The sequence below is a fragment of the Protopterus annectens genome, chromosome 2.part1 (assembly GCF_019279795.1).
Source record: "Protopterus annectens isolate FY-2018-M chromosome 2.part1, PAN1.0, whole genome shotgun sequence".
In the NCBI taxonomy this organism is placed as follows: domain Eukaryota; kingdom Metazoa; phylum Chordata; order Ceratodontiformes; family Protopteridae; genus Protopterus; species Protopterus annectens.
This window is the reverse complement of record NC_056729.1, coordinates 322024925-322042022: the sequence shown is the minus strand read 5'-3', so window position 1 is coordinate 322042022 and position 17098 is coordinate 322024925. Positions and strand designations below refer to the sequence as shown.

At 38.2% G+C, this 17098-nt stretch overlaps 1 protein-coding gene across 1 annotated transcript in view; it reads left to right on the top strand.

The window, feature by feature from the left end:
• The window catches only part of TBC1D19 (TBC1 domain family member 19), a 2958314-nt gene that overhangs the window by 2814195 nt on the left and 127021 nt on the right, over positions 1-17098 (top strand). The window contains exon 19 of the mRNA XM_044062152.1: positions 905-1020. Within this exon, the coding sequence (XP_043918087.1) occupies positions 905-1020 (116 nt within the window). The remainder of the gene's footprint in view (positions 1-904; positions 1021-17098) is intronic.

Here is a 17098-nt window from a genome sequence, read left to right as displayed (position 1 = left end):
TCATTCAGGCTATAACTTCCATCCAAAACTGGGATGAGGAGCAGAGAAATGCCCCACATTGAGAGTTTTGTTCAATTCATACTCCCACTAACATGCATGGATGGCTGCCTGGCATGTGATTTACATGTGATGCTGTAATCATGTGCTTGGAACTGTTTAAGGGTAAATATGTAACAGATATGAAGTGAATATGCAGAGAATCTGCAAGGGAGCCACCTCCACTTAAATGGTAGCATGTCCCTCTTTGCCAGCTCATGTACTGCAGCAATGACTTTTCTTTCATGGCCTCAGTATCATCACCAGAGCTTGTGAGATGACATGCTTCTTGCACACCCCCCACCCTTTCCCTGGAAGAAATGAGACAGTGCTTTATCATTCCTCTTTTTACTGGCAAGCTCTTGCAGGTGCTTGAGCCACTAATCTAATGTGGTTCACCTGAGTTTTACTCAGGGCTTTCACCTGAGTTTTACTCAGGGCTTTATTCTTCTGTGCATTGGAGATGGCTAAAGTGTAGATTTACTGAAAGATGCATATTCATTGTCTGGATGTGGGTATATGATTATATATTCTCTGGTGCTTGCCAGTTACTATATTGTAATCCATATAGCACTTACTATGCAGTTTTGAAAATGTACTAAATGTCTTGATATTAAAAAATAGTGGCTTAGAAAAATACACTACTGTTTATATGCAGAAGTGCAGGGGAACAAATACATGTTTTATTTAGTAGAGATTGGTGTATATGACTGCTTGTTTAGTGCTTGCTGCTGGAGATCTCAGAATTAATCAGCAAGTTTGCTTTAAGTTCAATGTATGCATTGTTGCATTTATAGATAGAGTTTATAAGTTAGTTACTGATCTCCCTAGTAAACTCATTAGTGTTTTTTCTTTTCATTTTATTTAGACTTCGCATATCCTTTAAGTGGATGGTACGAGCTTTCTCTGGCTATCTAGCGACTGACCAGCTTTTGCTTTTGTGGGATAGGATTCTTGGATACAACTCACTTGAAATACTTGCCGGTACAAAGCCTTTTCTGTTTAAAATGAAATAAATAGGAAAAAACTGATAGTCTTTGTGCTATTTATTGTGTGGTAAAAGGAACGACCACTGTCCTAAATAATTAATGCTGTCTTTTAGCCATGCTAATTTCTTAGGAAGGTGGTATGGAAGTTTACAATAGTTTACTCATACTCCAAGATGTTACTTCATATAATTGAAATGTCAATGATATATGTAAAATAAACAATGTCTGCCTTCTATAATGAAGTAGAAACTGCATGCAGTAGTAAAACCAGCACTGTAACTTGGTCTAGGGCTTGTAGGGCCTCTAAATATAGTGAGGCAACATACAGGCAGCATAGACGCAGAGAACTTAAGCAGTGTATGTCTGAAATTCTTCAGACGAGTAAGTTACACATAGCAGCTGGAGGAGTGACACGTTAGAACAGTCCTAGAGTATCAACATGATATTAAGTGAATTCTTTAGTGGTGTCACGTTACTAGAGAAATGAGGAAGACTGCCATCAGTTCTTTACATTTAAGAAAAGCTGTTTCACATTGTGTAGCTTAGTTGCTTTCACACTCTAAAGTGCATAAGTAATCTTGTAAAATTGGTGTTTGATTGCAAATAATAATTTACTCTTTAGGAACTTCTCAAGTGATTATGCATGTTTTATATTATAAAAAAGTGCATATGATGTTTTCTCTTTAGATATGTCTTCTGCATGGCAAGAATGCATTGTATTGATACAGTAACAGAAAATCAAGGCACAGTCCAGTAATGGCATTTTATGTTACTTTTTATCTCTGGTTATATTGACATAAACATGTATCAACTTCTTAAGTCAAACTGGGCTCCTAAATTTCCTCACTACTCAAAAGACACACATTTTGATGTTATTTTTCATTATTTTTCTGTATGCTATTTCAGTTTCTTTTGACTCATGGATGTTTTTGTTGCACGTTTTTCCTGTAGCAGTTGAGCATTAGGTTTCAAAATATTCTGCCATAAACTTATGGTTTGTAAACAGAACCAAGTTGCTAGTCTGCATTACTTTGGAAAACAAATCACATTCTGTATTCAAAACATAAATATATATATATATATATATATATATATATACAGTTACTCATCTTTTGCTTCTCCAGATAGCCTTTTTAGCAGCTTGGGAGACAGCATTTTTCTTGTTGATTATAATAGAGATGCAGATGTCTTTGTTGATAAACACCTTGCTCAGTTTAACAGCATTTTTACTGACTTATTAACAGTGTGTTTGTCCAGCTGTGTGGCATAGACAGATAAAGCACTGACTATGGTCCAGGTTCGATTAGTGGTTGGTGCATCTGAGGCACTGACAAGGAGGCATGGGCACGTCTGTCCCTGGAGGCTGGGCAAAATAATAACCTCCTGCTGAGAGTAACAGCAAGACACCCTCAGGTCCAAGCTGGCCCCAGCTAATATTGGAAGATGTCAAGGGGGAAAAAGAGAAGCTGGTAGACCTGGTAATGAATGTAGGGTACTGGCAAGATGCCATAGAATGATACAGGGGGGGCAGAAGCATTAAAAAAACAAACAGCAGTGTGTTTTTAATAGGGTACATCATAACAGCAGAGCAGCTAAAACAATGTTATTTTTTTTATTGCTTAATTATGCAGATTTTGAATGTCTGTTATTTATTTATTTTTTTTCATGTTTGACTTTTGAGTTATTCACTGATACTGTACCTTGCTCCAGTTCACTGATGACCGAATACAGGGCTGTATCAGAACTCTTAACTGCTTATCATTAGAATGTTGTTTGACACTAAGATCAAGTTAACACGAGTGGCCTGCTCATGTTACATGTTAAGGTGTGTATCCTGTCTTATAAATGACATATGTCCTATTGTTACTAAAATACTTGAACAGTTTTTCTCATGATCTCAGCAGTTTCTTATACCACAGCATGTATGTTGTTAATGACCACACAGGTCACCTAAACATGTTTAAGGTATTATACCTGGCAGACTAGTACTGCAGCTGCAGATGCACCTCAAGCTTGTATGATTTTTTTTTCCTTTTTACCTCAGACTTTTGAACTGTGTCTGTCTTTGACTGTTCTTTCTGTTTTGAGATTCTTTGTAGTCGAGGACTGTGTAATGTCCTGAACTGTAAAGAGAGTTTAAATTCATTGATGAGCTAGAGGGTATGCTGCCACCCATACCTCTCAACTGTATCGAATTCCTCGGAATATCACAGTTTTGAGGCTAAAATAATGGGGTGCCATGAATTCCTAAGTGGTCCCTTCAAATCATGTTTTCTTTTTCATTTACAATTTTTTCGATAATGCTGATGTCATCGCGCATTGCCTGCGTATCCTGCTTATTCTGCAATGTCGTCAACATGTAGGGACGTGCATGACATCATCAGCATTATGAGACCATGCCTGACTGCCTGTAAGAGAGAACGGCATGTGCCAGCTCGAGTCATGCAACACATTTGGATATATTTTATACTGCTGTGCTAGAACTCTAAGCTGGCAGTCTCTGTCCCCTAGGTAATTGGAACATCAGTGGGGTTTTAGCAGCTGCAGGAAGTGAAAAATTATAGATAAAAGAGCTATCATTGCTTAGTAAGTATAATAAAGTAGTCTGACTATCTGGTGATATTTGTATGGGATTAGACGCACTGTTATTATTACACTGAACACTTAGTTTTTTTCTACCCAGTAAATTTCAGTTTTACCTCTTAATCTCAACACTTGGGAAAAATCCAGAAGTAATCAGGAACAACGTCTCCAGACCTTGGATACTTTAAATACAAGTAGATCTTAGTTAGCAGAATAAGACACTGTTAGTATTCATTGACTGCAATCCTCAATATATCTGTACACAAAATCATATATTATAGTAAACATAGCTGAAGCTCTTGATCTTTTGCATCAAAAATTCAGGGCAATATAAAAAAAAGAAATAGGGAGGGACTTTTTTTTAGACACTCATGGTATTCGGTTAGGAAGTTGATAGACTAATAATATTTGTGTTAAACCATTTTGTTTAGAGTAAAACCACAATAATTGTAAATTAGTATCATGTGGTTATCATTACCTGTTATGTGACAAAATCCCAGACTTCAAGAGGGAACGAGCAGATTCAGAATTTAAGCCAAAAATCAGAGATGTTCCTGGGAACTGTTAGACATGTGAGACACGTGGCATAATTAGAGCACAAATTGGAGACATTTGAGGAGTGTGGTTTCAATAACCATTGATCAACAAGTTGTATACACATAACGCAAACCAAATCCATTTTTATTTGAATTATGAAGTTTCCATAATGGGAGGAGCATGTTAGCTTATTTGAAAAACAAAGCTATTGTGGGTAGAAATGAAGAAAAAAAATGCAAAATTCTAGCACTTTACATTCAGTTCTGTGCACAAGAAAGGAGTGCAATTTACAGGTGCACTTGTTAAAAGTTTTTTTTTTTTTTTTTTATTTTAACTGTTACTTAACCTTATTTCTGTAACTGTTTATACTACACGAGACAAAGACCAATCAGATTCACAAGTGTATCAGGAAGTCCAGGACAGAGGAAGTGCATTTGTTCCAGTAGAGTTAAAGAAAGGTATGGGGTACAGGTGATTATTCAAACGTATTGGGTTTTATGTATTTATGTTGCTTTAAAAATATGAAAATAAAGTAAACTACTTTTATCCTTGTAGGATTAAAAAATATGTTTAATAACTTGAGTCACAGTACATAAAGTGTGTCGTGAGTTTACAGAATTTTTTATTATTACATGTGGACGAACAGCTGTGCTTTCACCATGACCAAATGAGGGCAAATTCTTGGATATGAGCAGGGCTAATAAAAATATTTGCACATGGCACATGTATTACAGGTCGCTGCTGTGTCTGCAACCTGCTATAGCAGGTGTGATAACAGCTCGTGTGCAGTAGGATAGTATATCCATCCACTAAAATACAAAATAGTATCACAAAAAGTAAGTAAAAGAGAGAAAACAAAATGGAAAGCTTCTAAGTAATTAAAATTCAAGCAACATAAGATATAAAAAAATAGTGAAAGAAATGTAAAATCGAGACATGCACAGTGCTGAAAATAAAACATTTTTCCATAATTGGTTAAATACATCTGTTAAAAAGTAATGCAAACATAAGAGATTAAGTGATGATCTGAGAAATTCTGCATGCTTATTTTGTCAATAAAGTATTTGCTGTTGACAGTGTTTACACCGTGAACATGTTCTGAAACCTATGTAATGTTAAAGAAGATTGAAATTGGATTATTATTTGGTTTGCAGTCTTTGCGAAGGACAGAACTGTTCTGGTATTCTGTATAAAAGCAATACAATAATGTATTTTCTGGATCAGCTGGTGCTAGCAACTTCTGTTTTTAAGAAGAGACAGACAATATTTATCTTTATAGAATATCCAAACGTTGTTTTTTCATCTGAAAACCACAGATTTAAGCAGTTGTGTTCTTGGATGAAAAAAATTAGCAAAATGGCAGCCATCCAGGTGTCCTGGTATTTTTAGCAGAAAATCAACCATGTTCTGACTCTCACTATAAATTACTATGGCACTGTAAACAGAACAAGATTTTATTTGTATCTAAAATTTGGCAGCAATGAATGTGAATTTGCTAATACAGTGAAATAAGTCCTGTTCATGAATCAAAATTGTAGGTTGTACTACAAAATACCAATGTATTTTGGCAAGAAATATCTGATTTGGGGTGTTTGAAAAAGTGCTTACCCCAGTGTATCAAGTCACACTAACTTGGATATTCTAGATGCCTTTTCTGCCACTTATCAGCAGATTAATTCTTTAAGACATAGCTCTCAATCTCTCACAGCAAGAATCTATTCAAACAAAGCCAAAAATAATGGTTAGACAAAAGCCCAAAATAAGGACAGATTTTAAATATTGTTCCTGTAAACTGAATGGTGAGACAAAGGCGCAAAATAAGGACAGATTTGAAATATTGTTCCTGTAAACTCAGTTGCTAGGGTAACATATTTTGCATTATTATGTATTTTCTGAGGGATATGAAGTCTGAAATTCAAATGTCTGCTATTATGTATTATTTAGTGACTTCATTTTCATGTTGGTATCCTACAATACCACTGGAGTGGGTGGGGTTACATGATTATAGATGTAGATTTTATGCTAATCAGTACCCTGATTTTTGGCCAGTTGTACCTACTTTTCCTGGGGCTTTGTCCAGATTTTTGATGTTTCCAGGTTGAGATGTATGCTGCCACCCTTCCCCATATTTTAAAAACATTCCCCTGTTCTAAACATAGGCAAACTCTGTGAATGTCTTTTCTTAGCTTTCCATGTCTTTACGTACCACATATCAGAGTAGAATCCTGTGGTTAGTTGCCTAGTTCATGACAACATTATGGTTCTTTTTTTTTGTACTGCTTCTATTTTAACACCAAGATTTTGCTGAACCAAAAAGAAAAGAGTTTGTTGAACCAGTGTGGAAACCCAGACTTCCAACACTTTTTCACAGCAGTGAATCCGGATTCTCACCAGTCCTTTGTGGGGAAATTCATCTTAAGTGAGCCTGATTGTGAACTATGTTGTAATTGCAGAACACCTTAAATTCATTGACACACACTGGGAGTCCAGTCATGATGCAGTGACCCCCCCCCCCATGCAGTCTGTGAAGCAAAACCAGGAGTACTTTAAGCTTATGTTAAAAAAGTTCTACTGATTAAAAGGACATATTTGCTTTGCCACTGCACCTTGGTATCAACTTCCCTAGACTAGGAGATGTATGGCAGTTGCCCCAGCAGAAACCCCAAAAGTAAAACAAGCCAGTTCTAAGGAATTAGTTTAAGTTTGGCTTTTTTTGCAATTTGTATGCACATATGCAGCAGTCAGGTTGTGGATCTGGAGTCTAGGAGGCCAGCTGTAGAAATAACCAGGCTTTCAGAATAATTATTACCAGTAGTTTGCTACTTAGAGATAAATGTCTGGGTCAGAAAAATCACTTGGATTTCTTTCATGCTCACTCTGCAGAATATTATATACATATAATATTAATATATATATATATATATATATATATATATATATATATATATATGATAGATAGATATCTCCAAAGATTTGACATTGAAGATCTTTTTTCATATGTTGTATCTTTAGATTCATCCTTTCTAGCAGTCAGAATTTGACATCTTTTTCTGTTAAGCTGTCTTGCTCAGGAGAAGACAAATGCCAATTCTGATGCATGTGATGACATAACACAATGACTTCACCTTTTTGCTGTACTCCTATACTCAACTGATCATTTCTGTTGCTATTGTGGTTTCACTCTTGATTCTTGCTGTCTTAAGGTTAGTGTGTTCTTTTGCCTTTTTTCATTAAATTATTTGTGATATATGGAAGCTCATCTAAAAGGTGAAACAATTGATATAAGAAAGCTCCGTTTGGAACTGGTGGGAAGGTCTCTCTCTCTCTCTTGCCAAGGGAGAACTCTAAAATTTCTTTACTGTAGGCATAGTAGGAGGACTGGTTAAGATATAACTATCCAAGAGGTAAGTCCATACTTTGCTTGTCATCGTGTTATTCAGTGTGCTGGATCTTATTCAAGGTTAGTGTGACTTGAGCTTCTTCTAGTGCTTCATAGTTACAGTGTACCAGAGGCCTGAAAGAGGCATATGCCCAAATTCTGGGGATTTCCTACTGTGCTTACACCAACCATTGCTGGGATAAACATCTTAGGCTTGGATCCATCAAGTCTGATTTTTGGGTCTTGCCCTTCATATCAACTGCTCATATATAGTGGTTCTTGTGGCTGAGACAGCTTTTCTAGGGACGTCTCCCTGGCCCAGCAGAGTTTGTTGATTCTACCTAAGGAGCCACCAGGTAAGACTAATACATAGACTCCAGTCGAGCAGATACTTGTTTGATTACTGGTGGGAACCTGAGTCATGGACACAAGAGCTCATCCTTAGAGAGTTCAATGTAATGCCATTGCAGGCCTGTACCACTTACATGTCCTGTCTGTCATGTGTATAGTCACATTCGGGCTTTAGTCTGCCTAACATTTGGTGCTTGTTTATCACACTTTGCAGCCAGCTTTCACATGATCCTTTTTTAGGGTTGTTGGAGACCATGAATTGCCCTCCTCCTTATTAATCTTCCCCTAGAAGCTTGACAATGATGTGTTCCCTGAAACAGAGAGAGACAGTAAGCCCACTGAGTGCTAAAGCCATCCCCCAAATGGTCTGATTTACAATCCCTTATGGCTTATGAGGCTGACCATCTTTTGGTCTCCATCTAGTCCTCCCTTGAGCATCCTTCAGGCTAAAGAGCCATTGGATCTAGTCTTCCCTTGGAGAAAATCTTTAAAATCAGTGTCTTGGAAGTCTGGAGTTAGTCACACTTTTGTACTGTTGTTCCCAAAGAAGGCTGATTTTTCCTGTAAGCCTATGGCCAACTGAAGTGATATACTGTCTGCACGTTTTAGAGTTGACTCCTTTGTGATATCTCTGTGAGCAATCAGTAGTCCTAGGGTCTACAGCTTATTTTTCCCTGCTACTTGGCATCTAGTTTGGAACTTTAGGCAGATGTGGAAAGCAAGTGCACTCCTCTGCCGTGGTGGTGCTTAGAGCCCTTAACTGTAGACCTCATCTGCCCAGATTCCAGTCCTTCTTAGAAGAATCGTTGTTGAGAAAACTTACAGATCTCCCATAGTCTGGGCTGAGGGAAAAGCTGTGTCAAACCCTGATGGTGACTGTGCAGTTGGTTTCTAACTCGCTTTCTAGAGTGTAGATTGTGTGGTGGCTGTGACTAGTACTATTGGCTGAGAATTGTGCCAGCACATGGTAGCATGTCTAAGTCATAATTCTTTGACAACAGACTGATTTACTGTATTCTGTCATTCCCTTTAGACAAAGTCCCTTAGGCTCTGGTTCCTAAATTTCTTAAGAAGAAACTGGGCCCCACTCAACTCATCTTCCAAAAAAGGGAGACCTTGTTGTTACACAATCAAATGCAAATGTCCTTTGATAGTTTGCACTTCTCTGTTGATTGGAAACCCCTAGTGATTGCCCTTATCATTCTTTCTTTGCAAATTGAATTCCACTCTGAGCTAACACTGGGAGGCAGTTGGCTATGATGGCTCACTCCAGCTGGGAGACCCATCCATTGGGGGACAACATAATTCATTCTGGGCTGCTCTTACTCTCCCCAATGTTATCTGGTCCTTTTTCACTCTCATTTCCTTTATGGGTGGTTCCACCTTGGTGGAGCATTTAGGACAGGCGTAGGTCCTCTTTCTGTCTCATTTCCTTCACGGGTGTTTCCACCTTGATGGAATCTCTGGGACAGGCTTGCACTGTATGGGTCATAGAAAAGTACAGGCTGCACCATTTCAGGAAGAGGGTAAAGATCAGCCCCCTACTCACTAGAAGAGGGTGTTTTTTTTCATCCTGTACTTGGGTTCAGCTTTCATTTTCTCTTTTGGGTCCCATTTCTCTCTGATTTTACATGGGACCTGGATGGTAGTAACTCCTTGGGAAACTTTTGCAACTTAATATTGGGAGTCTTTACAGTGGTTCCCTCTGGTTTGTTCTTGTCATCACTTCAAACAAGGAGTTCTTCTTTGAGTCTCTCAGACTCTAGAGCTTTTCCATGTGTTTGACCTGTGTAGCTGAAGTCTGGAGGGAGTACCACCCCTGTATGACCCTAGTGGGATTACTGGCAGCTTGTAATCCTGTTTGCAGAATCCCACAGGACTTCCATATGGGGCATCCCTTCTCTGTTACAGTCCAGTAGGATTGCTGTGTTTTTCATGTCCTCCTGTTCAGTTTGTTGCCATTTTATGTCTGGAGCTGTGTTCTCCTCGCCAGTTTCCCCTACCCTTTGAGATGGCCCGTGAAGTCTTGATTTGACAGGCAGGATGTAAGTATCATTTGAGGCCTATGTTAAGATCTGATTGCATCCTTTGGGCAAGGTTGTAGCCGTATTCTTCAGAACACTATTCCCCACTTTTAGATGTTGGTGTTGCAGTGGTCTTTGAAGAATCAATGGCAGTACACCCTCCATATGTTTTGAACCTCCCCTTGTGTCAGGCCCTTGTCTAAAACCTCCATAGATTTAAGGGCACTCCCTTGCTGTCCTTGGTAACTTTTCTTTTCCACTGCCTTTCATGACATTGTCAGTGGAGAGCTGCTCAGTGTGTTGGGTTAGAGGCATGTTGTTAACAATGGAAGTTGAGGGCAGGGCTGTTAGCCCTTCTGATCAAGGAGTATAACATTGCCCAGGAATTTTTCCTGTTTTAGCTCTATATACAGCCTGTAATGTGGTACCATACCATGCAAAGAAACACTTTTTGTGTTTCTTTGCAGAGATTGTTTTTTTTTATCTCATGTCTTCTTATGGCTTCAAACTTCACTATCTAAACAACTCTCATTCCAATGACTGAGAGTCTTCTGGCAACCATTTGGAAGTGTCCTTCCAGTCCTCTTCTGGAGTTGTAGCTCCAGAGACCGTATCTAGACTAACTCCCTTGACATGGACTATTGCAGAGTTCATCTCCTCCACCTGCAGGATGATTATGATCCTCTGTTCTCCTGCTTGGCCAGCGTGTAAAGAAGGAGAGGGGTTGAGGTTGTTTTTTTTAGGGTGGTCTTTTCTACCTTTTGTGGCTTTGGATGTTCCTTTACATGTTCTTGTACATTTCTTCTGGTATTCTCACTGAATCCACTTTGGAATTTGGGGACCAAGATTAATCCAAAAAAAGTTCCAAGAGGTCCAAGAAAACACTAGTAACTTCAAAAATAGACTCTTGGAGGGTACACAATAAAGCTAAGCGACAGCCGGGTTTACAAAATTTATTAAAAGTATTCACTCCACTAAACACATTAATGCTCAACAACACAAATGTGTTTTCGTTTTGTAACTTCTTCAGATGTGGGCTGGTTTATCTCCAATGATTATTTAAATACTTTCAAATTAAAAGGATCCAATCAAAGACTTCCAATTAAGTATGACAGGAACACTTAAAAAAACAGTAGAAATAAAGCATGTATGTATATTAAAAACAAAGTTCATGTATAAAAAGACTGTTTAAGACATCTAAGAAAAAGAAATAATATGAAATTGCTTACAAATGTTATTATAATTGAGTACTATAAAAAATAAATACATGTTGAAATAATCATAAAATGATACAACCTTATACAAACTTGATTGTAGCACCACCTTGTGGTGAAAGACAGTAATTGTATAAAAACATTCTAAAAACATCTACTATAAATCATTTGTCTAAAAATCTTGTGAAAGAGACTAAAACAGACAAAAAATTCTTAGGCCAAATGCAAAATGACTACAAGAAATAAATGTATGTGAAAATAAAATTAAGTTGTTAAATATATTACAAACTGTTTCTTAAAACCTCATTCTCCTATTTAAAAAAATCATTTTTAACATAAATGAACAAGAATAAAGAATAGTAAATATATAAAGTAATACCCTAAAAACTATTAGTTCATGTTCTAAAACCTTATAATTTAGCAGCTCTTAATTTAAGAAGGGGGGCTATTGAGATACAATCATTGAGCCCTGGCCATTTGTTGGCTTCCAAAGCTACTTGCCACCAAAGCTCTCTATATTCAATTCCTTCTTCCCATAAGCCACCCCTTTCAAACTTTCTCACCTTTTCTAATACAAAGAATAAATAGTGTGCATCCAAGCACTCTAATTGATGTAATTACTTTTAATAAATTTCGTAAACCTGGCTGTCGCTTAGCTTTATTGTGTACTCTCCAAGGGTCTATTTTTGAAGGAACAAGATTAATCTCATTTGTTTCATCAGCTTTTGGTTGGTGACTGGGATGCAGATTTTGGCTTGCAGACATATAGTGGTACAGGATCCTCCTCCAGCCTTGGTTAGGTATGTCCCCATTATTTGGGCAACATTTGCCTTTGCCTCATGGCTTGGTCCAAGGATTTTCTCTCATGACTTTGCAGTCTACTAGCCGGACCTGCAGGGGTCTTTTAGCTGCTAAGAATTCCTCCATTTGGTTTTCAAAGTGAAAATAGTTTTCAATTTTTTTGTGCTACCTGTACTAGTTGTTTGCAATTTTTTTTCTTGATGTTTCAGATGTTTGTATACTTGAGCCTTACCCTTACCATAAAGATTCTTAGGCATTCTGCCCCTTGTTTATGATGTAAGGTAGAATTGAGGCCCAGTTCTGCCTGATCAGGCATTTCCTTTGGGAATGCTGCTTCTCCATCCCTCTTTTAAAGAAATCCTCACTATCAGTGAACTTAGACCACACATTTGACATGCATGCCTTCTCAGCATTTGGCAAGTACGTGTGGTGGTGGTGTAGTTCATCACTGGACTGACCTCAGTTCTTAGTATCTCTACCTCTGTAAGATCTTGGATTTACAGGCCTGCAGTTGTAGAGATATCCTTCACCCACTTTTTTGAATCATATTCTCCTACCTCAGTCTCTCTTCACCATAGAAGTTGTCCAGAAACTACTCCATCTCCCATTTTCTTTTCAGCAGCAAAACTGATGGAAAGAGTGAGTTGCACTCCTTGTAAGTTTACTATCTGCTCTGGTGTTCTGTCTACACAGATGGATTAGTGGTTTGTTAAGTTTTCTTCAGGAGGGGAGGGGCATTTAAACGCCCATTGCACAGTTAGTGGATTGACAAATTTGTTTCCTGTGCTGAAGTCCAAATCTGCTCCTTTCAACAGCAAAAACACTCCAAAAAAAAAGATGTGCATAATCACCACATGCGGTAGAAGGGAAACTTCTGTAAGGAAGTGTGAAAATGTACTTAAAAACTATGTATCTGCCTAATTATCTGAGAGCCTGCCTTTGTTGTACATGAGGACAGGGTGTAATTTCAATCCACTGAGTAATACTGAACTGCAAGGTAGTAACTTCCCCTTCTGTTTAGCACCATTTTATCCCATGTAGTCAGATACTGCTTACCTTACAGGTGCAGTGACTACTGATTCTATGGATTCCACCTGTGAATAAAAAGTATTCCACTTTGGGCATATGAAAAGGTGGTAACCCTTAGTTCTAAATAGGTAAAAGTATCCCTGACTTGGGGTGATGCATGCTGTGTGTGTGTGTGTGTGTGTGTGTGTGTGTGTGTGTGTGTGTGTGTGTGTGTGTGTGTGTGTGTGTATGTGTACCTCTAAACTGTCCTGATTTTCACACAATGTCCAGATTTTTGCCTCATATTTGTGGTCTGTTGCTCATAAAATTTGTGATTTTCTACATGTTTTGGCAGGTCAGAGAGGACTGAATTCACTAAATAATGATAGGCATTTGAGTTTCAGACTTCTTAGCCTTCAGAAAATGCATGGTAACAGAAGACCTTTTATTCTAGCAACTTTCTAAGATTATAAGCGCAATATTTAAAATTTGTCCTTATTATGTGTCATCAGTAAATTGATATTTGACAGAACCATCTGCTACTTTATTACAATACTGCATTCCACCTAGTGTGTGTTGCAGGGAATTAATTTTCTGATATTTTGATTACCATGAAAATCTACAAATGACTTCAGTATGCTAGCAGGACGTCCTTATCCTTCCATTCCTTATTCTGTGTAGCATGTCTATAACAATCTGTAGGTAAATTGCATGAGAACATTATTACAGTACGTTATAACACTTTCTTAAAAGGGTGGATGTAGAACTTTTTAATATTGTGTTTGGTTAACTATAAACTGTGTTACATAATTTAAACTTAAATGGGAAGTATCACCTTGACAAAAGTCTAAAGACTGACATCTCACTTTTCTTCGACAGCGCTCGTGCGCTCACGCACACATCAGAACTGATTGTAGTCAGCAGTTACACACTTTAATTAAATAAAGATTCAAAATAAAACAGATTTTCTGGTTAGATGCAGCTTGTTGCCCTTAGCAATCATTTGAATTTGTCCATTCGTTGTACAGCCTGTAGAGCACCAGGTTCAAATGTAAGTTATGCTGCTCCAAATGACCACACAGACAACTTAAAACACAAATAACGAAAAAATAAGAAAACCACTGCCTGTGGTAAAGAAAAAGCGCTCACTTTAATGTATCCACACTATTAAAATATAAAATAAATTAACATAGAAATTTCACAGACTAAGCGCTTTCGCCTGATAAAATATTAAGGCATCATCAGAGTCAGTGAAAACATCTTTAAGTTCTATTTAAATAACACCACATCTTAAAGTCAATCATTACATAATTTTCTGACATGTCAAATTATGTAATATGAAGAATAAAATATTTAATAAATAAATAGTAAAAATGTTAAAACAGTTAAAAGTTAAAAATAAAATATCTGGACTGCAACTTTAGCCTGTTGTAAAAATGGTAAATGAAACAAATCCTGACATGGAGTGACTTTTTGGACCAAACCAGGATTAACTTACTGGCGGACCTGGTTGTAATGGTGCTTACCAACAATTTTGTATGTTTTGAGGGTGAATACTTCAGGCAAAAAACAGGTGTGGCTATGGGTGCAAAGTGCGCCCCGATTTTTTGCCATCCTTGTTCTAGCTGAATGGGAGAAAAGGGAGGTTTCCTTCTGAGTGCGTTGTCTTTACCACAGGTAGTGTTTTTCTTATTTTCTTATTTTTCCGTTATTTGTGTGCTAAATGTAAGTTACGCCAGCGAACAAGTTGTTTGCCAGCTAATAAATCTAAATGAAATGCTAGACATGTTTACATTTTTGTTTCAGATGACCTCCATAATTTACAGCAAGTAGTTTGATCTTGGTTCCTGCTCCGAAAGATGATCCGCATATGTTTTTACTTCTAATGTTCTGCTCTACAAAGATTGTAAGATTATAGTAGGGCAGAACATTAGAAGTAAAAACATATGCAGATCTTTTGGAGCAGGTAATCAGACTGTTTGCTATGCATTACGAAGGTCATCTCTGGAGTTCTGAAAGTGATGGTGCATGTGTAACACTATCTCCTGAGTTCCGAAAGTGATTATTTATTTATTTTTATTTATTTATTTAAATTTGTTGACCGGGAGTGTCCGACTAGACGTAGGTCCATTTTCAGCGGAGGCCCGGGGAGAAAAGCTCCACAGTTAAAATAAACAGACAGTATATACATTGGATTACATAGTGATTAACAATTTGCATAGCAATTACTTACACCATATTTACAGATGAAGAACATAGTACACCAGTAGACAACTAGAATCTTTATCTGTGAAGTGCATACCAGACATTAACAAATGTTACAAGAAGAAGAAGTTTGTGCTGTATAATAAGTACTGGCTTATGAGCATCTGAGCTTGCTATAATCAAGGTAGTTAGTGGAGTGGAAAGAAAGGTAGTGGTTGGATGGGGTGGATGATATTAGAGTGGGAGTTGCAAGGGCATAGCCAGCATGTTTTTAGTTGCACTTTTAGTAAAGTTTTGAAGTGGGTGCATGATGGTATGGAGGTAATTGTGGTTGGGAGTGAGTTCCATAATTTGGCTATGGCGCAAGAGAATAGTGCTTCACCAGCAGAGTTATTGGCTTTAGTGATCTGCAAGTGATTTTTGCTGCTGGATCTTAGTGGTCTGGTGGTGCGATAGGGTTGGAGTAGATTCTGGAGGGATGGGACATTTAGTGGATGGTTTACTAGTTTGTGGGCGAGTGAGAGTTGATACCACTGAAGGAGGTGAGGGAGTTCAAGCCAGCCCAGTTCAGCAAGTGAGAGACAGTGGTGACCATGGTAGGATGCCCCCGTGGCGAATTTGGCGATTTTGTTGTAGCAGGTCTCTAGCTTGTTTAGATCACATTGCCTTAGGTTGGTATATATTGGAGAGGCATAAAGTAGGGTGGAGATAAGGTGGGAATTTGCTATTGAAATCTTTGCTGCTTTGGTGAGAAATTGCTTATTTCTGTATAACGCTCCTAGTTTTTTGTGGACTTTTTTTATAGTCATGGATATGTGAATGTCAAATTTTAGTTTATTGTCTATTTCCACTCCTAGCAATTTGGTGTGTTCAGTTGGGTATATAGTGGTGTTATCTTTTGCCGTGATGTTAAAGTGAGAGTTGTTTTGAGTATGTTTGGTGTTTGGTGGGTTGGAAGAGGAGTAGTTTAGTTTTGTTTGGGTTGAGTATTAATTGGGCATCGGATAACCATGTTTCAACAGAGGAAAAGGCTTCCTGTGTGACTTTTTGCAGTTTTGGTAGGGACTGGGATGAGCAGATGATGGTCGAGTCGTCTGCGTATTGTATGAGTGTGCCATGTTTGGTGGCAGAGGCTAGATTATTGGTGTAAACAGAGAAGAGTAGGGGTCCAAGGATGGATCCTTGGGGAACCCCTATGGAGACAGGTAGTTGGGGAGATATGTCATTCTGCTATACAACGGATTGTTGGCGGTCAGACAGGTAACTCTGAAACCAGTTGGTGACCGATTGTGAGAAGGATAGGTTATTGAGGACAGAGATAAGTTGTTTGTGTGGGACCATGTCAAATGCTTTAGATAGGTCTAGGAAAGTAGCAGAGGAGAGATAGCCATTGTTTTTATGCTGAAGGATAGTGTTAGTAAAGGATAGTAAGGCAGTGGTGGTGCTATGGTTTGGTCGGAAACCATGCTGAGTATTGGAAAGGAGGTTGTTAGTAAGGAGGTAGTCTGAGACCTGAGAGTGTATGCATCTCTCTAGTATTTTGGAGAGTGGAGAGAGAATAGCTATGGGACGGTAATTGGTTAGTTCTGTGGAGGGTCCGCCTTTGTGGAGGGGAATTATATGTGATACTTTCCACAGTGTGGGAATGTAACTTTCTGACAGAGATCGGTTAATCAAGATGGATACTGGGTAGGCCAGAGCATCAGCTGCGATTTGTAGGTATTCACTTGGGAGGCTGTCTGCTGCTAATTTGGTGGGTTTAAGTTTAGTTAAGAGTTTTTTTATGTTGGAGGTAGATACAGGAGAAAAAGAGAAGGCAGTGGGGAGATTACTAGTTGAAGGTGTGGGTTGGAGGGGAGGGGGGTTGTGTTGTTTAGGTAGTGATAGTATGGTTTGGGTGAAGTGTGTGTTGAATGAGGTAGCAATATTTTCTGAGGAGTGAGGGATGTTAGGAGGAGGGGTACTGACTTT